Here is a 24,908-nt window from a genome sequence, read left to right on the forward strand (position 1 = left end):
AACGGAGTCAGTAAAGAGTTGATAGTGTGGGAGAAATATGATCTCTCTTTTCCTTTCCTGGTACCTGGAAAATTGTACTATTAGTTGACATTTTAGTTATTCTTTAAGTGATGTTATTATTGTTGGTAATACTAATTAGTAGATACAATAAGGCTTTTGGTGGTGTACAACCACAAACTTTAACATTGTATTTGATATTATACGCTATCAGGTGCTTGCTAAAATTTCAGATCATTCATTCATAATGGTCTGCAATTCTTATGAGTTGTGCTTTATGTTGAAGCAAACTGAAGGTCCTGGTTATAGCGTTTCCGCCATGTTTAACCTGCAGGCTTTTACTTTGACAGTGGTGAACCGGAAGTGGATCTACGCCCCTTGAAGTCGGCTAGATTCTACTTTGCTGGACACCAAGGACAGGGGTCCATGATGAGTGGAGGTCCAACCTTACGGCGGGTCACTGTTGGTGGGGGTTCAGGCCAGCAAGCAGGTATGGGAGGACCTGTGGCTCAACAGCAGCAAGGACAGACAGGTAGGAGACTTGGAAAGCTGAGTTAGTATTTTATCTGAGCACAGCATCACAGTTATGTGACAGCCAGCCATAGAGTGCTTTGCCGTGTTTCTTCAGTTTTCTTCAGTTTCGAGACTTTACTGATGACAGTCATTAGTTTTTGAATTATAATGAATTAAGTGTGATGCTCCATTTAAAAATTATGGGCACTTTAAGAGGTAGGAAGGGGAATTATACAGGATATGTTAAAGACAAAGTTTTAAAACACCAGGCTGATAGCAAACATGCTTCATAACAGGATATTTAAACAATTTTACATTATACTGCAGTTTAAAAACTGCCTATTCCAATATTTAAAAACAATAACATTGCACAAATGAACAAACATTCTCAAGCTAATGTGCCCATTTTTCCCATCCAATAATCCATCTATGCTTCCACCCAAATGCAGAGGCTGAAGGGACCGTGTTAAGTATTACAAAGTAGTTGACTGTCATCCCTGGCTTTCCTAACATGGACATGATTTAAAATAGTAGATGGCATTTTGTCATAAATTTGGTAGAAATGCCAACATTTCGAATAGAATTCATTTCTGTGGTCTAAGTATAGTTGTTATCATGTAGTTTACGGCTTAAAAACATGTTAAGGTGTGCACTACCTGTTTAATTTAACTAGAAATATACTTTTACTTCAAAGTAATCTCCACGTTAATGCCAGGAAAATTCCCACTAAACATTACATTGTAATGAGATGATAGTGTTGATTTTCATATGAAAACTGCTTGTTTGTTCAGATGTATCGATACTACTTTGAACTCTACAGATCTAAATTATTTTCACTTTTGGACTGCGAAACCTGCGCATTGACTGCTAACTAAGATTGTCACTCACAATACTAGAATTTATTGAATATATACTCAGTGAACTACTAAATACCAACTACTAAATAGCATTAATTCTTTCCTCTCTGATACTAGTTAAGAAGAAAAAGGAAACCATAACTGAATCTGCTGGACGCCAACAAAAGGAGAAGATTGGTAAGAAACCTGTAAACAAACCGGTGTTCTGCTTTTATGATCAGTCCTTCTCCTCTGGATAACAGTGTTTTGTGTATAAATGTGTTGCAGAAAGGCAAGAGGAGAAGCTGAAGAACAACAGAGACCTGTCTATGGTGGGAGATGTTTTGTTTCCAGTTAATATGCAGCCCAGGCTTAATGTGTGATACTGCGGTTGTCTAATTATCGTAGTTTAGTGAGGTCATTCCATTTAAAGCCAACTGAATCTGAAAAAAGTTCCCACATGACCCCTTCAGAATGACCATTTTGTTTTCATTTCAACAACTGTAGCATTTTTTTGTTCTTAAATCAGTTGAGAGGCGGGTCAAAATTTTGCCCGCTGATCATTCCAGTCAAACCTTATATAGTTTAATTTGAATGTTTATAGTTAAATGAATGTGTTTATTCCTGAGTGTTTGTTTTGTAGGTGCGGATGAAATCCATGTTCACCATTGGTTTCTGCTTCACAGCTCTCATGGGCATGTTCAACTAAGTTACTGCAGGGTAAAATACTGTTTCACATTTTGTTAAAAAGCTTTCTGTTTTCATAAAAAAAACACATCAGGTAAAATAGAAGAAAGTGTAACTTGTCCAGTCCATTGCTTTAAACAAGTTCCCTTTTTGCCTTTTTATGTTACGTTCAGTTTCGATGGAAGAGTTGTGGCCAAATTGCCATTTGTGCCACTGTCGTATATCCAGGGACTGTCACACCGCAACCTGCTGGGCGAGGATTACACCGACTGCTCCTTTATTTTCCTCTATATCCTCTGCACCATGTCCATCAGACAGGTAACGCCTATACTTTTACCGTATGTCCTGGTAATTAGTTACTTTCATAATATTGTAACTCAGTTACTAACTCAGTTACTTTTTTGAAGCTGTAATTGGTAACTAAACTGTAACTAATTACTTTTTCAAAGTAACCTGAACAACACTGGTGAGCACTGAAGTGCCCAGGGCGGTGATTTTCAAGCGTTATCTAAACGATCTCTAGAGCATGAAAGCTGCATGTATAGAATCAATATACAAATCTGGTTAAAATGAGGTTTGTTCGCTTCCCTGATCGTAATGTTTTAAAGAGCTTTTTAATCCCTCTAAGTTAAGTTAATGCGTCTGCCTGGTTCTCCCATAGATTTCCATTTAGGACTTGTGTTGTTATAGCTTGAATGTGTTAATATGCTTTTCTTTTGTATGATTTGGCACCCTCTTGTGGCCACAGTTGGTACTTGGGAAGCTTGTTATGCCCAGCTAGTTTGATACAAGTGCGCAGTAGAGGTGAAATCTGTGCCCACGCACATTACATAACCTTACTATTTGATTTGTGATGCATGTGTAATGGGAGTAATGTGAAGAATAATGCTAGTTCACTGAAGGTTATGTTTAATTTAGGCAACTTTAAAAATTTATGCTGTTGCTGGTTGTCATTAAAACTCAGTCTCAGTTAATATATTATGTATGCTCAGTGAATGAGAAGGTAATGATCTGTTTTGTGTTTATTTAGTTTCACAAAAGAAAAAGAGAGAGGAAAGACAAAGAGGAAAATGGATAAAGGATACCATGTATAGAAAACTCAAAGTAACATGACATTGTAAACAAGAGATGCAGACCAAAGTAAAGAAGAATCTGAGTCGAAAGCATTCTTTTCTTCTCACTGTCTGTCGAACTGGATAATCTAAGTCAAACCCACATCTAGTGAGGACAGAACAATACTGTCTTTGATTCTGCTGCTGGTTCTTTTATTCTTTACACCCGTTACACTGCCAGTATTAACAAATAAATCACCTTGTGTTAAAAACCATCCTTCTGAAATTGCATCTGTTGTTTTGACCTCTTAGTCAGAGTGAGTAAGCAGAAATGAGCCGTACGCGGGGCGGTAGCATGAAGAGGGCGTGGTGTTCTGGCTCCTAAATCTTCGTAAGTGACTTGCGTTTGCCATCATTTCCAGTCCTTCTGCACATTGTTGCACATCTGTTTTCCAACTTTATCCCTGTATCCCTGCAGGGACTTTGTATCTGGAAATGGCCCAGTCAACCCTCGACTCGATGCCCGGAGCCTCGACGGGGACCGTGGTTATCACGGAGCCTCTGAACTTCTGGGGTGGAAAACGAGTGAAACCCAGGGAGGAGAAAAACGCTGAACCCGTGTTTGAGCCTGCAACTGGTGAATATACTGCTCTTTAAAATCTGCTTTAGCCTTAATGCTCCTGCTAAGGACACGTATTCTGGATAAAACAAGTGATGGTGGTTTAAAGTCCTGCGGTTTTTCTGACATATATTTGAAACGCTCAGATTCTGCTCATACTTCTGTTAAGTAGTGTAACACAGACATTTTGCCTTAACTGTGTGCAGACTAGTAGACAAACAAAGGGCAATTTTTTTCCTTTACTTGATATTAGTATAAAGTTGACTGAATTTCATGCTTTCAGGTTATTTGTAAAATGAATATGCACAGTAATGACAGGCAGGTATCAAAATATCCGAAGATTAAACAATGCAAGGGTCTGTTTTACATTTTAATGTTGCACAAAGAAGATCACTACTGTTAGTGAGGGTGTTTTTACTGATTCAGGTTAAAATGTCAATGGTTGGAAATGGAAAAGACATTTGATGCACAGAAAAATGCATGGTGTAGAGCTCTTTAACCTGGTGTTCTTCTGGTCTCTGCAGGCCGGGTCCTGTGTCAGATGGTGCCCTGTGGGGCTGAGGAGGTGGACGAAGCCATACAGAGTGCCTACGCCGCCTACCAGAAGTGGAGCAAGATGGCAGGCATGGAGAGGGCTCGGGTGATGTTAGAGGCTGCTCGCATTATCCGGGTGAGACGGTCAAGCTGTTGTGTAATAACCACCAGCAGTCCAGGAAACTGTCTAGTTCAGTGTTTGCGCAATATAAATTGGAGTTGACTGTTGGAAGCCTGCAATAAGACATTAGTTATTCATTAAAATGCACCCCTCCCTTCTCTGCTGGCCTACATCAAGTCAGTCTTTATTTGTCACATGCAAAGTTGTGCATTACACGTTGCGTGTTACACGTACAGTTACCTGCAGATCCCTTTTGTATGTGCTACATACATAGCACAAACATTCACATTGGGAAGACAGGTCAGAGAGAGGTAGAATGTAAGAGAAACAAAGTCAACAGTCCTCCAGCCGACACAGGTGGCCTTTTAAGGATAGGGTCAGAGAGTCACAGCACAGTCCTGTAATCTGGGAGAAATTGTTGTTCCAGCCAGCCATTCGACCTTGGAGCCATTTGACCTTGGAGCCTTCTAGCTGGCCCCGGGCAGCCGCATTTGAATAAATTTAACCTTTTTTGTGTCTATGCAATGACAGAGAGACAATACAATCTTATAACAAGACATCTTGTTCCACATAATTACTGAAGAGCTTCAATTGAAATAGTTCTTTTTTTCCTTTATGCATATTAAAAAAAACAACAAAAAAAACAGGAAAGGAGGGAAAAAATTGCGAAGCTGGAAGCGATCAACAATGGGAAAACCATCACTGAGGCTCTGGTGAATATTGACATTTCCTGGAAGAGCATTGAGTACTATGCCGGCCTGGCTGGTACACTTGCGGGTGGGTTCACCAATGTTTTTGTGTTTGTCAAAAGGTGCAAAAACCTCCGTTTGGTATTGTTATTGTTATTTGGTATTGTCATTTTGGTGCAGGCCAGCATATCCAGCTCCCTGGAGGAGCATTTGCTTACTCTAGACGGGAGCCACTTGGTGTGTGTGTGGGAATTGGTGCATGGAACTTCCCTTTCGTGATTGCAACAATGAAGTCTGCTCCTGCTCTGGCGTGTGGTGAGTTTTATAACAGCATGTGTATCATCTGCTGTCAGTAATCTATATAACAGAGGATTGTGATATATACTCAGTGTTGGGAAGGTTACTTTTAAAATGTATTCCACTACAGATTACACAATACATGCCCCAAAATGTATTTTGTAACGTATTCCGTTATGTTACTCAATGAGAGTAACGTATTCTGAATACACTGGATTACTTAATATATTATCATGCTTTTTTATAAGTACATGAATGTACTATTGCTGTGTGATTTATTACTATTACTGAAGGTTACTCGCCATACCAATACCAACTAGATTTTTAAATCTTAATATAAAACAAGTAACATTAGGGTGGACGTTAGGTAAGGCTGCACTTTTGCAGCGATCTCATATAGAAAACTAGGAACAGAATTTATTCCATTTGACAGACTAGTTACACAATATGGGATGAACAAGAAAAGATTTTTAGAATATCAACAAATTAAATCCATAGTAAAAAAGAAATTTAAACCCGGTCAAGTTAAACTACAAACACCATCAAGTGTGGTACAATTTCTTACTCTTAAAACCCCAAAATTACTTTCCAAAATACACAGAATGCTTTCTAAAACAGATGAATCAATATCACTTCCTATTGCAAAATGGGAAGCGGATTTATCAGTTAACTTAGACCAAAACTTCTGGTCTCAGATATGCTTAAAAACCTTTCATTTAATTAGAAATCCCAGTCTTCAATTAATTCAATACAAAATACTACATAGAGTGCACTATACAGGTCATCGGATGTTCAAGATGGGCTTTATGTCTACCAACAACTGCTCACACCGTCAAGCCAATACACCGGACAATTACATCCACGCTCTTTGGTTCTGTCCACCAGTTCAGAAGTTTTGGCGCGAGATATGTGAAGACTTATCAAAGTGTCTGAAATGTAACATTCCAACTTCCCCTTTAGTGTGCTTGTTGGGCAGTTTAGATTATGTCACTACAGAAAAGAATATAGCCCATATGGTTTTCACTGCCCTATGCATTGCCAAGAAAACAGTCCTCATGAACTGGAAAAATAAAAATAATCTTAATTCTAACCAATATAGAAATGATCTAATAGATTACATTAGTCTTGATACAGCCTCTGCCACCACATCAGATCAATTGCTCTGGGCTCCTTTGATCAGCTCCATCACCTAGTGGGGATGGGGGGGTCATAGTTTGGTCCCACCTTCGCTGTTGTGATTGGTGTGGGGGTAGGGACAGGCTTGGGGCGTCGGGGGGTTCCCCAGGAGCGTCTTCCTTGGAGGTCTCAACCCGGGGTTGCGGTCATGGCCTGTTAAGGGTAATGGTTTCCTCGTGGCTGCGTGCAGCGGGGCTAGGGGAGGGTCTGTGCTGACGGACGTGGGTTACTGACCTGGTAGCCTGGCTGCCCCTGGGTGGGTCCGGGGCGGGCTGGGGGTTCTGGGGTTGCTCCGTCTCTGGGCTGGGGCCCTGGCTGAGCCTTGGGGGCTTGGGTCCTGGTTGGTGTGTCGCCGGGGTTGTGGGTGGGTGGGTGTATGGGGGCTCAGCCCTGGTGCAGGGTGCCGCCGGTGCATCGAGCCACCTGGGGGGCTCTTCAACTGGTGGGGGGGGGGGCTGTTACATCTTTGCAGAAGGTCTCCTCTCTCGAGGAACTCACTCTGCAGGTGGGGGAGATATAGGAGAGGTGGAGGAAGAACTCAACCTGGGTGTCTATTGTCTTGTGTAGTCTGGAAGATGAGTGGATGATGGGGTGGGTGCAGTTTTCTCTGTGGTGGGTTCGTGTGGGCTGTCCCTGGCTCTGTGGGGCCGGGCGGTGCTGCTGAACTGGGCCCCGGTCCGGATAGGCCTGGGCCCCCTTTCCCTGGTGGGTTGCAGAGTATGGGGGTGCCTACTGGGGTCAGCGGGGGAGCTGGCCCCATGGAGGGGCCACTTGCCCCTCCCTTCCTTCCCTCCCCATCTCCAGCTGCCTCCCTCTTCCCGCTCTACCACAATCACCCACGCATGCAGGGCCTTGGGGTAAAGGTGTGTCACCAGGGTGCAGGGGAGGCATCCCCCCCCTCTGTCCCCTTTCCGGCTGCCTGTGCCTCAATTTTATCCCACAACTTAGACATTCACATTACTCACACTCTCATAACACATACATATAGGATCTTGGGGGTGGGCACGCTACACGACATCTAGAAGACCATCAGGGTGTACAACCTCACCCCTGGCATCGTTGCCCACCTTTCAATTTTAAATACACGTATACATTGAGGGCTAGCAGGAGGGGCTATACGCTTACCTGCTGCTCTGGCAGGTGGCTCCATGCCCTCCTGGGTTTTAAATGCACCTTAGAACACACATGCATCAACACTACATATGAGCGGGCGGAGGGAGGTTTGGAGTCTTCACACATTCCCGTTCTCTGTTGCCTTTTGGGGTGGGGGGGCTGGGAGGAGGAGTTGGCCATCCGATTGGGGTCCGGAAAGTGGGGCCTCCCTGCTGCTGCCGAGTCGGGGCGGTCTGCTTCTCTCCACCCCAGGGAAAAGGGTAACACTACCTGAGTCTGGGTGCAGTTTCCCCCTCTAGGGCCAAGGGTACCTAGACCTGGGGTATAGAGTACGCTTGGGGAGTGTGACTGTGTGTGCAGTGTCTATTTATGTCTGTCTCCACGTTGGGTGAGTGCTGAGTAATTGCATATGAGAGCATGAGGGTGGGAATGGATGTCTGTATCTGTGTGAGCCTGTTTGTCTGTGTCTATATGTCAGGTCGGGTATCAGACGCCACCTCTCTGAGGACATCTCAGACCCTCCATGGTATGGAGGCCTATCTCCCCCCACCACTTCCCCTGCCAGTGGCAGATGCCTTCAGACATCGGTTCATTAGTGGTTCTTTGTGTCCAGGGATGGGCGTCCAGGTAAGCACCGGCTCACTCCTGGTGGCTGCTTGTCAGGGCCTGGAGCCTGGGGCTCGCTCGGGCCCCTTCGGGGGGTGGGGTGCCCTTGGCCTCTGGGCCTGGGGCTCGGTCACTCTGGCACAGCTGGCTGCCGGCGGAGCTCACGGGCACGTCACTGCAACCCCCTCTGGCTTCTGCTCTGCAGCTGCTGAGTGACCCCTCATCTGGGGCTCTCCTCAGCTCTTTCTGGGAGAGTGGCACGGTTGCCCCTCTGTTGGTCTTCCTTGGTCTCTTGTGTTCTGGGGGCCTCTGGATGTCTGGAGCCTGGCTCTCCTCCATACCTGCTTCATGCCCTGGAGGACAAGGCTATGGCTCCCCACACACTCTAGCAGATCATTACATGAAGGAACCTTTTAAATACAAGCGCGCTCATGCTCACAGGTGCTCACACAAACAAACTACACCCTTTTTGGCTCTTACCTCAAAGCACACTGTGCGCTGTCGATCTTACGTGCTGCACAATAATATTCAATATTTAGTATTTACTGTTATATTCACATAGATCATCGCAATGATGTTGTTTATTATATTGTTGCCTTTTTTTTGCTTGTTTTCTCTTTTTTCTTTCTCAACAGGTGATCCAGGTGATTGATATATGTATTTTTTGTCTGTTTGTTTTGTTGTTTTTTGTTTTTTGCCCTTTATCACCGTTCCTCTTCCCCGCTGTTTTTCTTTCCCTCTTTCTTTCTCCCTTTTCTTTTCCCCAGTCAAGTCTGTCCCGTATTTAGCAAGTGAAAATAAAATAAAATAAACAATAAAAGGTGAATCAAATAGACCAATACGGCAAGGCTGGGATGGTCCATTTGGTAAAGTAAATCCATTGGGCATCTTTCTTTGCCTTTAGACAATAATTCTGATGGCAAAAGAACCAAACGGGACAGGCAAAAAAAAAGAAAGAAAGAAAACTATTCCACACGTATATAAAACAGGTCCGCGGCTCCGAACCGTAGTAAAGGGACCTCTGGCTAATACATCGGGTTCGTGTCGGGCTCGTAGCCGAAAACTAGCTTTACTTTGTTGTCTGGATCAACTTTGCTAGCGAGAGACAGAGAGAGGCGTTGAAAGGCTGCTCCAACGGAACTTTTTGGCTGCAGTGGTTATTACTATATTTACATGCTTCCATCTCCCGTTTCTGCTCGGTGACAGCTTGTCAGCTCCTTTTTCTCCCTCCCTCGCGCTCACAGACATATAACGGGTATGGCAGTCCATTCTCCCTGCAGCACGGACTACACTGCCCATGAGGCTACATTCTTTAGGGTGATGCCTGTAACACTCTGCCTATTGCCTTCATATTAAATCATTTAAAAAAAAATATTTCTTCACATCATTATGAGACGCGAGATTGAGACACAGACATTTGAGCCTCTTAATGTGTGTTTTGTTTGGGTTTCCAACGGCATGGAATTACCCAAAAATAGAGAGGACAGCCTAACATATGAAACAGGAAAAGACCGCGTGTAATCCCTTTAATTCAACAAAGTAACTGTATTCTGAATACCCCCTTTTTAAGCGGTAACTGTAACGGAATACAGCTACTCATATTTTGTATTTTAAAAACGTAACAGTGATACATGTATTCCGTTACTCCCCAACACTGCATATACTGTAGGAGAGGAGGGGACTGAAACCAGAGAGATTATAAAAGATTTTTTTTCATAGATGTGGGGAAAAAAAACAAAACAACAAATGTCAGTCTTTGTCTGTGTGTCTGTTTTTGTTAAAATATGCACATTTGAAAAACTCGTTATTTTGCATGTGCTTAGCTTGAATAGCTTAACAGAGAACAGGTTTATATATCATATTTTAAAAAAACAGTAAAACATCCTCAGTGAGCAGTACTTGGTGAGGGTCTGTTAACAAGAAGAGCCCTCCAACACAACCAGGAAGGGACAGCCATCAACTGCAACTTGCTGTAAGTGTGAGAGGCAAGAAAAGAGTGGAGGAAAACAAGAGTGTAGAGAGAGAAAAGCAATAGATTGGAAGTTTAAAATAGGAAGCGCCTGCTAAAAATAATGCAGCAGAGCCACAGAGCCTCTGTCACATCACTGATGAACATGTTGTTCTTTTAATAAATTACTTTTGGCCTGTTTAATACTGGACTCTACCACACGTTCCTATCAATCAGCCTGTAGTACAGTTTGTTTCTATCTGTTCGTCTTGTCTCATGTGACCATTCACAAAGGTAGCTCTGCAGGCCTTAACTTGCAGGATTTAATTGTGGTTGTGTTTTCAGGTAATGCCATCGTATATAAACCCTCTCCAATGGCTCCGGTGACTGCTGTCATCCTGGCTGAGATCTACAAAGAGGCTGGGGTACCTGATGGGCTTTTCTGTGTGGTCCAAGGTGGAGCAGAGACCGGCAGCTTGCTCTGCCATCATCCAAAAGTCGCTAAAGTCTCTTTCACTGGGAGTGTTCCTACAGGCAAAAAGGTACACAGACCAGTACAGCATTGTTTCCCACATATGGACTGTAACTGGAATGTCCAGATACACTGATGGTCTTCCAAGTAAATTTTGTTCTTAGTTGTTTTGTTTTTTTTTGTCATACAGAGGAATGTGATCTGTTTACTAATATAGAATATTTTAGTTTAGAACATAGAGAGTATGATAGATGCACATAGGCACTGTGATGTCTCCATGTTAAGCATTAGCATTTTGTCTGCTGCTATGATGTTTTGTTTTAAGACAGAAGTCAAGCAGGTAGAATGCAGTTAGCAAGCTGCCAAAACTGAAACGGTTCAAAGAAGTCAATAATTCTTTTTCTTCTTCTCATTATTATTTTCAACCAGGCTGTAAACTGAATTTAGTGCTGGGGACTTGGACATTAAAGATGGGAATGTTGGGTTATTGGCTCACTTTTGGAGTCACGTATTGGGGTATTTATTCTCCTGTGGGACACAGCCCCAACCTACTGTGATTCGCCTGTTTAGCAACTGTTGATTCCTCATGTGCATTTCTAGTTGCGATTTTTGAACTTGCCAATAAAAGAATAACAGTCATCATCTCAGTATAAGAAAGAAATAATCATAGGATAAAATTTAAGGAAGATCTGAAGTTATAGGAACTGACATGAGGGAACGTACAAAGAAGTGAAACGATGTCAGTTACAAATATGTTTGCCCCTAAAGAGAAAACTGACTGCAGAGAGGCAGTGGGGACGCGGGAGGATAAAAGAGTCCCCAGACTCAGAGTACACTGCCCTGGAGGTGACAACAGTAGCCCTTGTTCTGCTCTGGAGATCTCCTGCAGGCTGGAGGAGGGTCACCCTAACCAGCCTTAAAGATCTGCTACTTTATTTTAAGCTAAAGGTGACTTTATTATACAAGCCCACAGACCATGGCTGCTCTCTTTACTTTCAGGTCATGGAAATGTCTGCAAAGAGTGTGAAGCAGGTGACTCTGGAGCTGGGAGGGAAATCTCCTCTCATTATCTTCAAAGACTGCGAACTGGAGAATGCAGTGAAGGGGGCACTAATGGCGAACTTCCTGACACAGGGACAGGTGAGTCTGTACAATGTACTTTTAGTGTACTGTGCAGCCTGATGCAAACCAAGACTCTTGGAGGTTTTGGTGTATTAACTTTGTGCTGAAATATGCAGGTGTGCTGCAATGGGACCAGAGTGTTTGTGCAGCGGGAGATCATGCCACAGTTCCTAGAGGAGGTAGTCAAGAGGACCAAGGCCATCCCTGTTGGTGACCCCCTGCTCGGGAGCACCAGGATGGGACCTCTGATCAGCAAACCACAGCTGGAGAAAGTGCTGGGATTTGTCAGTCAGGCCAAGAAAGAGGTGCTTTTCATTAGAGGGAGAGAATTAGCTTTAATAGTTTGTGGTTTCTCAGTTAAACACAAAGAATCTGCATTACTGTGGGTATTCTTTAACATAGCTCTTGTAATTATTTATTTATTTATTTATTTCTAGGGAGCCAGAGTGCTTTGTGGAGGAGATCCCTTTGTCCCCAGTGACCCCAAACTGAAAGGGGGGTATTTCATGTCGCCATGCGTACTTGGTACGTCTAACACTTTGGTTAATGGTGGTACAGCACACGCACAGTCAGCTTTGTTTTTTAACACACAAAGTCTCTCGACAGATAACTGCAGAGACGACATGACCTGTGTGAAGGAGGAGATTTTTGGCCCTGTTATGTCCGTTTTGCCTTTTGACACGGAGGAAGAAGTGATCCAGAGAGCCAACAACACCACCTTTGGACTGGCCTCTGGGGTCTTCACCAGGTCAGTCTGTCGTGAGTCAGCAGTGTGGTGCAACTGTTGACGGCTTGCTCTTTTAAGATAATGAGTTTATTGCATTCTGTTGGCTGTGGCTCAAGGTCTCCACAGTGCGGCCAATTCACTGCACAGTAGCAATTTCAAGTTGCATACAGACTGCTTTTCTCTGTATAAAAGTCGGTTCTTTTCCTTCTCCTACAGGGACATTTCTCGAGCCCATCGCGTGGCAGCGAGTATGGAGGCAGGGACCTGCTTTATCAACAATTACAACATCAACCCTATAGAGTTGCCGTTTGGAGGATACAAGATGTCGGGTAAGATGCTGTCAGCTTTTCATGGTCCAGGTAAATGCTGCATTTGCTCAATAAATTAACCAGTTCTCTCCTGATCCCTGCAGGCTTTGGCAGAGAGAACGGCCAGGTGACCATCGAGTACTACTCCCAGCTGAAGACTGTAGTGGTGGAAATGGGTGACGTCGAAAGCCTCTTCTAAAGTTTTACACCGCTGTGCCAGAACTGTGACTACAGCTCTTCACTTCTCCCTTCTTACTGTGCTAGGCTGACACATAATTAATGCAGAGTGTGTGGAACATGATGTAGACTCCAAAAGTATTGAAGTAATCAGAAGAAAATTTCTGCCTAACAGCTGCTTCTTTGTATCAAAATAAACTTGTAGAAGCAAATTCTTTTTCTTTGTTGCTTGTGAGTTGAACTGTATGAATATGCTATACTGAAATCACGTCAACAGTCATTTCAAGGTGCTTTATATTGCAAGGTAAAGACTACAATATTAGACAGAAAATGCCAACAATCAGCGATCCCCCTGTGGGCGAGACGAAGAGCTTCTTTTTAACAGGAAGAGACCTCCATCAGAAGGGCAGACATCTGCCTCAACTGGAAAGATCAAAGGACAGCAGACCAGCGGATGAAGTTAATAACATACAATACATGAGTGAAAAGAGCTGAGTGGAGAAAAAATACTTTAAAATAATATGTTAAATAAGTTTAATATGGGACGTCACTGAGCAAGCTTGGTCTAGTGCAGGGTCACCTGACTAAGCTGTAACTTTATGAGTTATAAAAACTTTCAAGGCCAAATTCAAAAGTAGAGAAGGTGTCAAGAGTATTGTATTCACTATATTGAGATAATATAATAAAAAGATACTTTTATTACTATATGTGAGGAGAAGGATTTTAAGTTCTGGATTTAACAGAGTCAGTAAAGAGTTGATAGTGTGGGAGAAATATGATCTCTCTTTTCCTTTCCTGGTACCTGGAAAATGGTACTATTAATTGACATTTTAGTTATTCTGTAAGTGATGTTATTATTGTTGGTAATACTAATTAGCAGGATTTTGGTGGTGTACAACCACAAACTTTGACAGTGTATTTGATATTATATGCTACCAGGTGCTTTCTAAAATTGCAGATCATTCATTCATAATGATCTGCAATTCTTATGAGTTGTGCTTCACGTTGAAGCAAACTGAAGGTCCTGGTTTCTTTCTGCGTGCTCATGCTTCCTCCCAGAATCATACATGTTAGGTTAACTGTTGTGTCTGTGTATCTGAATAATTGTCTCGTGACAACAGGGTTCATATTGTTAAACAATAACTGCTTTACCGATAAGGCAGCAGCACCATGTTGTAGTTTAAAAGCAGTTGTATGTTGCTATATATATAATATATTAAGTATATAAATATATGGAGCATTTATAAAGTAGGAATGTAATTGAGAACCTGCAAAGCGTTATCTGACACACACACACACACACACACACACACACACACACATATATATATATGTGTGTGTGTGTGTATATATATATATATATATATATATAGTGAGAGAGAGAGAGAGGGAGAGAGAGAGAGAGAGTACACAGTTAATGTACAAATTAATTACTATAGTTTTAATTACTATAGTAATATAGATTAATATAGATATACATTCAGTTTTTACATATATCACATTTGAACTCTAAACTCTAAACTGAAATATTTGCTTAAATGTCGCATAAGTTGTGTACTGGATTATTTGTTTACGAGAAAAATTTGAATAAATAAACGTTATAGCGTTTCCGCCATGTTTAATCTGCAGGCTTTTACTTTGACAGTGATGAACCGGAAGTGCTTCTGTGTCGCTTGAGGTTGGCTAAATTCTACTTGAACAATGCAGGTAATAAATATGAATATATATTCTGGACGACAGTATAATGCCTCCTTAGATGCATTAACATTCATTAAAACTTTTATTTATTTTGCCTGATGACTCATTTTCTTCTTGTTTAAGTGACTGTTGGTCTCTTAAGTGGCTGAGTTTATGCACTCTTTAGCCGTTTAGCTAGCACAACTGTGTATTTGCAGTCAGTTTGGGAGGTTTTTAATGCTTTTGTTGTCTTTTAGCAACGAGAAGAGAAGCAATTAGAGGCGTCAGTGGAGTCTCTCATTTCGAGGGTGGCTCACGTTAAAAATGCTCTGCACAGTTTCATTTACAAACTAGAAAACGAGTACGAGCGTTTGACGTGGTGAGTAAAATTGTTTTCAATGTAAAGCAGGCTGATTTGTATTAAAAGAAACTCGACATAGATTTAAGTTGACCTCGTACTTTGTTGTTCAAGCAGTTTTTGACAGCAACATTATACACAACATTGAACACATTGTGTTCCTTTTATTTACAGGAGAAAATGTGACAGAAACTGTGGAAAATCTTGTCTTGTGGATATACAGATTTGATCTGAAACGCGTGCTTTGTGGATTATTTTTGAGCTCTCACAGATGTTCCCTTTTTTGTCCTGTAGGCCTTCTGTTTTGGATAACTTCGCTCTTCTGTCTGGTCAGCTGAACACCATCAATAAACTGCTCAGGAACGAGAAGACACCATCCTTTCGCAACCAGGTTATAATTCCCCTGGTCCTGTCTCCAGACCGAGATGAGGACTTGGCAGTGAGTACCACAGCTGATGACACGTTTCCTTTTTTGAAGAAAAAAAAAAAGGAAGTATTTTCTCTGAGGTGTCTGTTTACCTGCTCCCAGAAACTTACGGAGCAGCGCGTTCCAGTGTTCAGCCATGAGATCGTACCGGACTACTTGCGGACCAAACCTGACCCAGAGGTGGAGGAGCAGGAGAAAACGCTGAGTACAGAGGCAGCACGTATTGGCCCCGATGTGGCCCAGGTTAGTTTGGACTCACATAAAATAAAATATTCTGTCATTTTTGGGAATATTTTGCAATTTTTGTTTAAGCCTTCAGGTTTTATTGTCATGAACAGAAACAGATCCAGGCTTTGAATAAGTTGTGTACTACTCTGCTGGAGAAGCTAAGCAACCCTCGTGAGGACAGAGATGCAGAAAGTGCTGGTATGTTGCACTTCTGCTGCAGTTTTTTTCTTTAATAAATTACACAAACACAGTGATGACTCACAATTTTTTATTTTTATTTTTTAACCCAGCTATGCGACAGAGCAAACCGTCTTTCAACCCTGCTGACACTAACGCATTAGTTTCGGCTGTTGCATTTGGAAAGGGACTTTCCAAATGTAGGCCTCCTGGTCCTGTGGCCCCTGGACACCAAGGACAGGGGTCCATGATGAGTGGAGGTCCAACCTTACAGCAGGTCACTATTGGTGGGGGTTCAGGCCAGCAAGCAGGTATGGGAGGACCTGTGGCTCAACAGCAGCAAGGACAGACAGGTAGGAGACTTGGAAAGCTGAGTTAGTATTTTATCTGAGCACAGCATCACAGTTATGTGAGAGCCAGCCATAGAGTGCTTTGCCGTGTTTCTTCAGTTTTCTTCAGTTTCAAGACTTTACTGATGACAGTCATTAGTTTTTGAATTATAATGAATTAAGTGTGATGCTCCATTTAAAAATTATGGTCACTTTAAGAGGTAGGAAGGGGAATTATACAGGATATGTTAAAGGCAAATTTTTAAAACACCAGCTGATAACAAAAATGCTCAGCTCTAGGCTTCATAACAGGATACTCAAACAATCTTACATTATACTGCAGTTTAAAAAACTGCCTATTCCAATATTTAAAAAAACAATAACATTGCACAAATGAAAAAACATTCTCAAGCTAATGCGCCCATTTTTCCCATGCAATAATCCATCTATGCTTCCACCCAAATGCAGAGGCCGAAGGGACCGTGGTGCATGCTGATGATTAGCCCTTATTAGGGGGCATTAACAGTCGTATCTGATATATATTTTATGATGTTAAGTATTACAAAGTAGTTGACTGTCATCCCTGGCTTTCCTAACATAGACATGATTTAAAATAGTAGATGGCATTTTGTCATAAATTTGGTAGAAATGCCAACATTTCTGTATAGAATTCATTTCTGTGGTCTGTGTATAGTTGTTATCATGCAGTTTACAGCTTAAAAACATGTTAAGGTGTGCACTACCTGTTTAATTTAACTAGAAATGTACTTTTACTTCAAAGTAATCTCCACGTTAATGCCAGGAAAATTCCCACCAAACATTACATTGTAATGAGATGATAGTGTTGATTTTCATATGAAAACTGCTTGTTTGTTTATATGTATTGATACTACTTTGAACTCTACAGATCATTTTCAGGAGTTTATGGACCTTGAAACTTGCACATTGACTACTAGCTAAGACTGTCACAATACTAGAATTTATTGAGTATATACTCAGGGAACTACTAAATACCATTTTTGAGACCACGCTGAAGATTTTGACCCCATCCTGCAACAATAGTAAAGAAAATCTCCAAAGGTTGATTCTGTTCATCTGGACGTAACGTTTTGTGGGAGAAACGTTTCGTCACTCATCCAAGTGACTTCTTCAGTCTCAGCTGACTGCAGGTTTCCCCAATCTTATAAACAGTACATTTGCATAATGACTGAAACCAACCAGCTCAGTGAATGGGGTGGTTGGGTCAGTTCCTTAATCTTAATTATGCAAATTCTCATGCCCATTGATCAACAGCCACTGACTAAAACCCACTGATCAAAACCCACTGATCAATGGCCATGAGTACCATTCACAGAGATAGTGAATAGTAAAGAAAAGTAATGGTGAAGAACTCACATTTCAAAAAACATGTTGAATTTTTGCAAACTTTTTCAATAATATGTTGAATTCAACAAAATAGGTTTTTAAGATTCATCTGATTTGTTTTATTAATTTAAAAATTATTTTTTCATCTTGTCCACAACTGCCTGCAGCCTCTCTGCCATCCACCATCCACTCTGTGCAGCTCTTTGCATCCTCAGCCCTGCTCTTCAGGCCTGAAACCCATCTGAATAAGTTACTCTTCTCCCGATTTGACTTTTTTATTTTCCTGGATTATCCACTCATGGCTGTGCAGAGCAGCCTACTCGATTCACCATGTGTCCATAATCCGCCTTGCCACAACTCTATATTCAGTATGCCATCTGTCATTCATAATCATTACAGGCTAACTACAGCATGCTAGCTGCTGCGTTAATGAACTGTTAAATACTTCAGTGCTGTTGAAACGGACGTTTTACTGACCTCTGAAATTCCTCCTCAAGTGTTGTTCAGTGTTATGAACGCTAACGACTTTAGTTGTTAGTGAGGGGAGGAGCTGTGTGCGTCACTGTCTGCAGAGTGTCTTCAAAGATGGCACTGTTTGTATCGATACTATGGCAAATGAGTATCTTAATTTGATAGTCATTTTGGAGTTGATTAATATTGGAGTATTAAATTAAATTAATTTTTTTGACAACCCAGCTGCTAACACAGGATGTTTTGAATGATTTATATTTGCACTTGAAGAAAGAAAAAACCTTAAAGATGCATATATAGGGTTGATCTCATCCCTTTTGTTTTCTCTCAGGAAAAATGCCAAGCAGCATCAAGACAAACATCAAATCTGCATCTGGGTCAATGCATCCTTATAACCGATGAGCCGCCTTCTTCTCACCTGTTACCATTCAGAGACTTCCCTTCAGAGGTGCCAGCATTTACAGTAGAAAACTGTCACTTCTGTTTAATGCAGGGGTGGGCAAAACATTTTTCCAAGGGGCCTCATGAAAAACTGGGACTGTTGCGTAGGGCCCCATTTATAACTTGAGCTGATCATTATGAACTTTATCTCATTACAAGGTTATTGGTACATCCTTCCACAAGTTCAAGTTTCTTTTGTGGAATCATGGAGAAGTGATCTCCCCATGCCTCTGTAGTGCGTTATTTTAATGGAGAATAATAAGTACAAAAACATCATGGGGATTTTTTTTCACATGTCACTGAAGCTGTTGTAGTTTTTGATGTCACATCTAAATGTCAGTGTTTGTTTGAACCACTAGATGGCAGTCTGCTTTCATTTATGGATTTATAGTTTTGGAACTGTAATCAGGACACTTTTCAATTAAAAACAACGTGCTCAAAAGAATTCCTTGTTGTGTAATTAATCCACTGTTTACTGTTATTTGATTATTATTAATACACTGAAGGTTTCTATAAATAAATAAATCTTAGTGTCTTGATGCGGAAGCTCTCGTTCTCATCAAGTGACCATCCCCACATGTTAGACGTGCACTATGATCTGATGTCTTTTTCACATTTCTGCCCTTTATTTCTTCTTCTGCTCCTCTTTGTCCATTTGGCTGCAGTACCAAAGGTGAGAATAATGAGGGTGGACGTTGCTCTGTGTGGCCTGATAATGTCAAAGTGTTTAAGGGGGGAAATGAGGAAGTATCGGTGCTGACGTGTGAGGGGGGCCTCTCTCTGTGCCGGCTCTCTCTGTCCACTCCAATCCCTGTCCTGCTGCACAGCACAGTGACCGTGCTGCTGTCACAGCATGCAGACCCATGCCTGACCTACATACACCCTCTGTCCCCAAACAGGCGGACGTCTCGCTGTGTCAGCCGCCGTGGTCAGATGCTCTGCTGAGACAGCTCAAAGCTGCACAAGGTCACACTTGTGTCCGTGGATGAGGTCTAAATTTTAAACAAAGAGCTAACGGGCAACATCCTGCGAACATCACAAAACAGAAAGGTTCAGCCGAGGTTATCTGCCAAACTATCATCCAAACTTAGAGACTGCAGAGGACACACTAGGATGGACTGTTTTCATACCATCCTAGTGTTAAATTTGACTTTATACATAGAAAAAAACTCTTAGACTCTTTGCAAAACATGTTTGTTTTTTCCTTCATGATTTCTGCAAATAAAGTGACAAACTTGTGAGGCTCTTAGGTTTTTCCTGTTTTCTTAGATTACATATAATTGGAATATTCCAAATAGTATTAGATATGATGATGATCCAAAACCAGTCCAAAAGAAAGGACAAATGTTTTTTCATATATAAAACAGTCTATATTTTGACATATAAGTCTACTTTTATTTTTAATTTAAAGCAGTGATATTTACTTGCTGTCTCTGACCCTTTCATCTGCACTGCAGCCATTTTTTTTATTTTCAAACCAACTTTTAAAGGCTAAAATATATATTTAAATGCTTATTTTTGAAATTTCTGCTATACTAAATCAAAAATAATCTGCTAAAGATGCCTCCATTTTAGTCAGCAGGCCATCCTGCTTCAGATTGCAAAATGAGTTGAACAAATAGTTTACTTTTTTTCTTTAGTGGTAGCCCGTGTTTAAAGATGGCCATGACCAAGACGGCCATGCTTCCATTCTTATAATTTTCTGTTGAACATTATAAGAAATTTTCTTCTTCTCATATAATAATGGCATATTGTAAAGAAAACATCGGCTTTCCTGATTGTCCAATCATTTAAACAGCTGCAGCGATGTAAATTGCACTCCCTGGTGAGTGCACATATAGTTCTGACACACTATCAGGGCCCCGAAACCACTGTCGCCTCCGCATCTGAACCTTATTACAACAGCTAATCGTCTCTCTGTTGTGCAATTAGAGCGTTCATTTACTCCCCGTCATAAAACATGAATCTGAACAAAATCCATTCAGGCTGCAGTACAAAACCAAAGTGAAGCAGTTTTATGAATTTGGTCAAAGTTATATTGGCACCAGAATCTAATTTTGTGCCTTGCTACCAAAATGATTTTGGATTAGACATGCAATGTAAAGTCATTAACTTTATGGCAAAACAGCATAAAAAGTGTAGGAAAAACTGTGGACAACACAAACTGATGATGTAAACCTTCAAACTTTTCCCTGCGTCACCTAAAAGAAATCATTTTGACGCTCCAGCCTTTTTGTAATTTAAATGATCATAAATAAATAAACAAATAAAACAGTAGCTTAATAATTAGCAGCCAAGGTAATACAACATTCATCTCATACACTAGTTTTGCTTAAAGCTACAGACTAACTTTGAACTTTGCAACTTTGCAGGAGGAGAGCAACTCTTAAATCACGTCAAATTAAAGATTTCATTTAGCTGCCTTATTAGTTAAAATATATTTAAGCAGCATATTTGATATAGATTTCAGTGCACTCTTTATGAAACAGGTAAAACTAAACTTCAGTGACTGCAGTCTGGCTAGATAAGGCTTATTAACCCACCTTTTCTTTAAAAGTAAATAGTTTTGATGAACCATATTATCAGAGAGGGAGTTTATATTTGAAGTAGCTCTGCTAAAAGTCAACTGGTCCACAGTTTAATATGTACATTTTGGCTTCATACTTATATAAAAACAGAATTATGAAAACAGCTCTCAAATTTGTTTTTATTTATAAAAAGAAAAAGGATTTTTTTCTTTAAAAAAATACTTTATTCATTTAATCGTAGAGTAATAGAAGCACTTTCTGTGTCAGTATTCAATTATACTAGAAGTTGTCTGTATTTAGTACTGAGTTACTGTTCCTTTTGCCAAATCAATATGTTTAAATAAAGATTTATTTTGGTTAGCTGGCCTAGCCTAGCCATCTCATTAGCAGTAACTACCCTGTCATAGCTCATTACTCTTTTCAAATTTCCATGATTTAATGTTGCTAAGCTTAATTTAAACCCAATATAATTAAAGGCTAATTGAACAACTTAATTATTTATTTAATTTTTGTTCAGAAAAAAAACAACACCCGCTAAAAGCTAACTGAGTTAGCTTAGTTGAGTAGGAGTAAGTGGCCTCTGTCACTGTGATTAATAAGCAATAAACGCTAAAGGTGAAGTTTAACTTCCTCAATTGGTGTTTCGATGGTGATGGAGTTGGCAGAGACTGCTGTGTAACGTGTTGGCCCAAAATCTCCAGTCTGTGTTTAGTTGCATTGATGTCTGGTGTCTATGGAGGCTATAACCACTCACAGATCTCTCATACCCTGCGAATGGGGGGCATGTCACCGTGGAAAAGCGCACTCTCGTCAGGATAGAAATGTACTGAAACAAGTAACATACCCCCTACTCCATGAAAACTTCCACCAGATCCTCTCATTATTCGAGGCCCATTTGTGCCAGTATCTGTTGCATGTTTTGTATATGAGCCTTCACATGATCTTTCATAAGCTTTTTTTCTCAACTCCATTGTTTCCTTTAATGATTCTGCCTTCGTATGACACATCAGGTCACAGAGACCATAACAGGGGTCATCACCGTTTTATTTTGGTGCACATTGAGGTTTGGGATTTGGCCCATTCTGTAAAATGATCCCTGAAATTACTGTTTTGACAATTAATTGAAATTCATAAAATCAAGACTGTGTGCGAGGAGAGCCTCAGAGAGGTTTTATATCACATCCAGTGCCGACTGCCTCTGAGCCTCGCTGTACATAGTGGATAATGGGAAAACTCAATATGACAGCTGCCTCCTAAATTACAGTATACACTATATAGCAGGGTACACAGAGCAGGGGTAACTAGACGGTTTTTAACCAGACACAAATCCGTCCTGACAACATAATCAGCATTGCTATCTTTTGAAAAGACAGGATTTCCCTCTGAAGCGACACACTGCAGTGACCAAATGTGTCAAATGACTTCATGTCCAGAAATGCAGGAAAAACATTTAAGAAAATAAAAACACAGAGACACAAAACCCAAATAAATGAGTTCACAGAAACAAGCGAGCAAGACAGTGGACGTGAATAATCCTTGCATATGACTGAGCTAATTATTCCAGCAGCCCTGGATACGGATGTTCTTCATTAAATATTTTTTTGTTTCATTTCTGATTTATGTTTTGGAGAGATAACTTTCTCATTTATTTAATAAGAGCATCTCCTGGCACGGTTTTAAAGGTTTTCTTTATTTTTCCTGTAATTGAAGAACATGATAAGGTCCATAACTTGCTCATTATGGAAGCTTTAGGCAAATATAAAGAAACAGTTTACAGCCTTAAACTCCCACACCCCAAAAAAGGCTCAAATATTCTGCAGAGTCTAATTCAAATGTTCCACGGTTGAAGTCACTTGAAAGGCTCCGATGACGCACGCGGATCTGTGAAATCTTTTCCAAATGTCTTCTTTATGAAAGTTGGGATCAGAGGAATTCATTAAGGATCTGTGGGTGGCATAGGCAAAACGAGTACTGAGGCTTTGCCAAACTGAACTGTTTCCAAATCTGAAATCTGCAACGCTGACTGGAACACACCCACAGTCACTAATTACTTGACCCTATTCCTGCGCAGCCTTGTGGAGTTATTTTGTGATTCATATACGGTCTATCAGGAGAGAAGACGACTTGTTTCATCTTATTAATGCAGAAGGTTTCCTTGAGACAAAGCTTCTCCACCTCAGACCTCACATCGTCTACTTCAGAAGCCATTCCCTCAGGCGCATGTGTGCAGCCTTGTGAGTGTGTGTGTGCATCGTGTTGGCAGACGCTGTATCGGGTGCACATTATGCATTGTGAATAATCCTGCCTCTTGATGAGCCTTATATTGTCATCGATATAATGTGAGCCCTGAGCAGCTCCTGCATGTGCCACATGCATTGTGGTCATTGTGGTTGAAGAAGATTGATATGAAATTCCATCGTTGAGAAAGCTTAGATGTACTAAGATGAGGTCAAAGAAGGCAGATGTGATTATAATGAATGTTTGTCTTAGCCTATAGAGAGACACTATCCTGTGCTTGTTCCCTGTCCGAGTGTACGGAGCAGAGACCTGGATTAGACTCTTAATCTAATAGACACCAAGGTGCTTTAATTAATAATTAACTGGAAAGGGACCATGGGATACATCCTTGGCTCAGCTGGTAGAGCTGGTTTGATCCCCAGTCTCTCCACTTGCTGAGAGTCTCAGGCCATCAAACCCCAAGTTACCCTGCAGGGCAGCAACACACCTTGCGTGGTTATGTATGTGTGTGTGTGTGGATGAGAAACACACTTCAAACACTTTATAACACTGCAAAGTTTAAAAGGACTATATAGGTGCTGGCTATTTAAAATTTTACCCTGCTGCCACTGTGACCAAGCTCCCTATAAGCAGCAGAAAATGCCTTTCAATTAATTAATCATTACTCAGACAATTAATCATTACTTCCTCTCAGTGCACAAAAATACAGCAGGAATTTTGGGAAATGAATACAGACATTTTACACCATTTGCATCATATATCATCAAAATCTGTACGGTAGTGATCAACATGTACAGTCCATCCAGACTGTGACATTACCCATTGGTTACGGAGTCCTGCTATGAATCCTCAAGCTGAGTGATTTGACAGTTACCAGAGATCACAAGTGACAGGCAGATCTGATGGCAATGCTACACACTCATACGGCAGCAGACAAGGTAGCGCTTACACTGCTTTATGTCTGATTTGACTCTAGTAAGTAAAGTTTATTTATGAAGGGCTTCACAGACAAACAGTCCCAAAATGCTGTACACAGAAAGATTAAACTAAATAAGAACTTTAAGTGCCATAACAGCCAATAAAAAAACCAAAACAAATAAAAACATTTTTTATTTAAAAACGTCAGGTATTAATTGAGACTCAAATCTAGTGACTGAGACCCTAAATTCATCTGGAAAGTGTTTACTGAGGGGGTAAAGGGAGCTCAACGTATTTTCTAAGAGACGTTTATACTATTGGACTTCGTTTTGCAGCCACAGGAGTTGCCCCTGGTGCCCCCCTCCCCCCCACCACCAGAACACAGCGCATTGTGTTCTGCCTCCTGATTGGCTGTAGACCATTGTCAATCAATCTCGTGCCTTGTCTCCTGTACAGTACAGAATGCGTTCAGCTTGTCAAATTTACAGAAATCTTCGATCGCTAGTGTGCCTCTGAAGTGCTGTACTGTATGTTTGTAAGTTTTCCTCCCAACAAACAAAACAATGTCGACGAAACGTCGTCACCTGCGAAGGTTTGAACTTTGAGAGAGTTTAAACAAAAGAGAAAAGTGAGAAAAGTGTATAAAGTGTGTAGTTGGGTGTTTTACGGCCTTAAAACGTCTATAACAATTGTAAAAAAATAAAGTTGGCTACTTCGCGGATTTCACTTATCGCGGGTTATTTTTGGAACGTAACTC

The 24,908-nt window shown here is 41.1% G+C and overlaps 2 protein-coding genes and 1 pseudogene across 2 annotated transcripts; all 3 read left to right on the top strand.

Annotated features, from left to right (window-relative positions):
* Positions 1-390: 390 nt before the first annotated feature.
* LOC120436138 lies at positions 391-3,476 on the top strand (annotated as a pseudogene).
* Positions 2,289-13,211, top strand: LOC116334435 (4-trimethylaminobutyraldehyde dehydrogenase-like). The gene is made up of 13 exons (XM_039606544.1): positions 2,289-2,351; positions 3,398-3,476; positions 3,564-3,722; positions 4,229-4,374; positions 5,007-5,136; positions 5,229-5,363; positions 10,534-10,730; positions 11,660-11,800; positions 11,899-12,087; positions 12,220-12,307; positions 12,389-12,530; positions 12,726-12,838; positions 12,922-13,211. The coding sequence occupies exons 3-13, from the start codon at positions 3,581-3,583 to the stop codon at positions 13,014-13,016; spliced, it is 1,518 nt and encodes a 505-aa protein (XP_039462478.1). The 5' UTR covers positions 2,289-2,351; positions 3,398-3,476; positions 3,564-3,580; the 3' UTR covers positions 13,017-13,211.
* Positions 13,212-14,610: 1,399 nt separating this feature from the next.
* Positions 14,611-18,912, top strand: med8 (mediator complex subunit 8). Its single transcript, XM_031757882.2, has 7 exons — positions 14,611-14,701; positions 14,929-15,050; positions 15,324-15,468; positions 15,559-15,699; positions 15,795-15,882; positions 15,975-16,214; positions 18,358-18,912. The coding sequence occupies exons 1-7, from the start codon at positions 14,696-14,698 to the stop codon at positions 18,426-18,428; spliced, it is 813 nt and encodes a 270-aa protein (XP_031613742.1). The 5' UTR covers positions 14,611-14,695; the 3' UTR covers positions 18,429-18,912.
* Positions 18,913-24,908: the final 5,996 nt, after the last annotated feature.

This window comes from Oreochromis aureus, linkage group 23 (genome assembly GCF_013358895.1).
Source record: "Oreochromis aureus strain Israel breed Guangdong linkage group 23, ZZ_aureus, whole genome shotgun sequence".
Taxonomy (NCBI): Eukaryota; Metazoa; Chordata; class Actinopteri; order Cichliformes; family Cichlidae; genus Oreochromis; species Oreochromis aureus.

What these genes read in the sequence shown, in the direction of transcription:
- LOC116334435 (XM_039606544.1), top strand. Translation starts at nt 3,581, where the DNA reads ATGGCCCAGTCAACCCTCGACTCGATGCCCGGAGCCTCGACGGGGACC. An exon ending in CCTGGCTGGTACACTTGCGG is followed by an intron (nt 5,137 to 5,228) that starts GTGGGTTCACCA and finishes ATTTTGGTGCAG; the next exon opens with GCCAGCATATCCAGCTCCCT. An exon ending in ACTTCCTGACACAGGGACAG is followed by an intron (nt 11,801 to 11,898) that starts GTGAGTCTGTAC and finishes TGAAATATGCAG; the next exon opens with GTGTGCTGCAATGGGACCAG.
- med8 (XM_031757882.2), top strand. An exon ending in ACCGAGATGAGGACTTGGCA is followed by an intron (nt 15,469 to 15,558) that starts GTGAGTACCACA and finishes ACCTGCTCCCAG; the next exon opens with AAACTTACGGAGCAGCGCGT. An exon ending in ACAGCAGCAAGGACAGACAG is followed by an intron (nt 16,215 to 18,357) that starts GTAGGAGACTTG and finishes GTTTTCTCTCAG; the next exon opens with GAAAAATGCCAAGCAGCATC.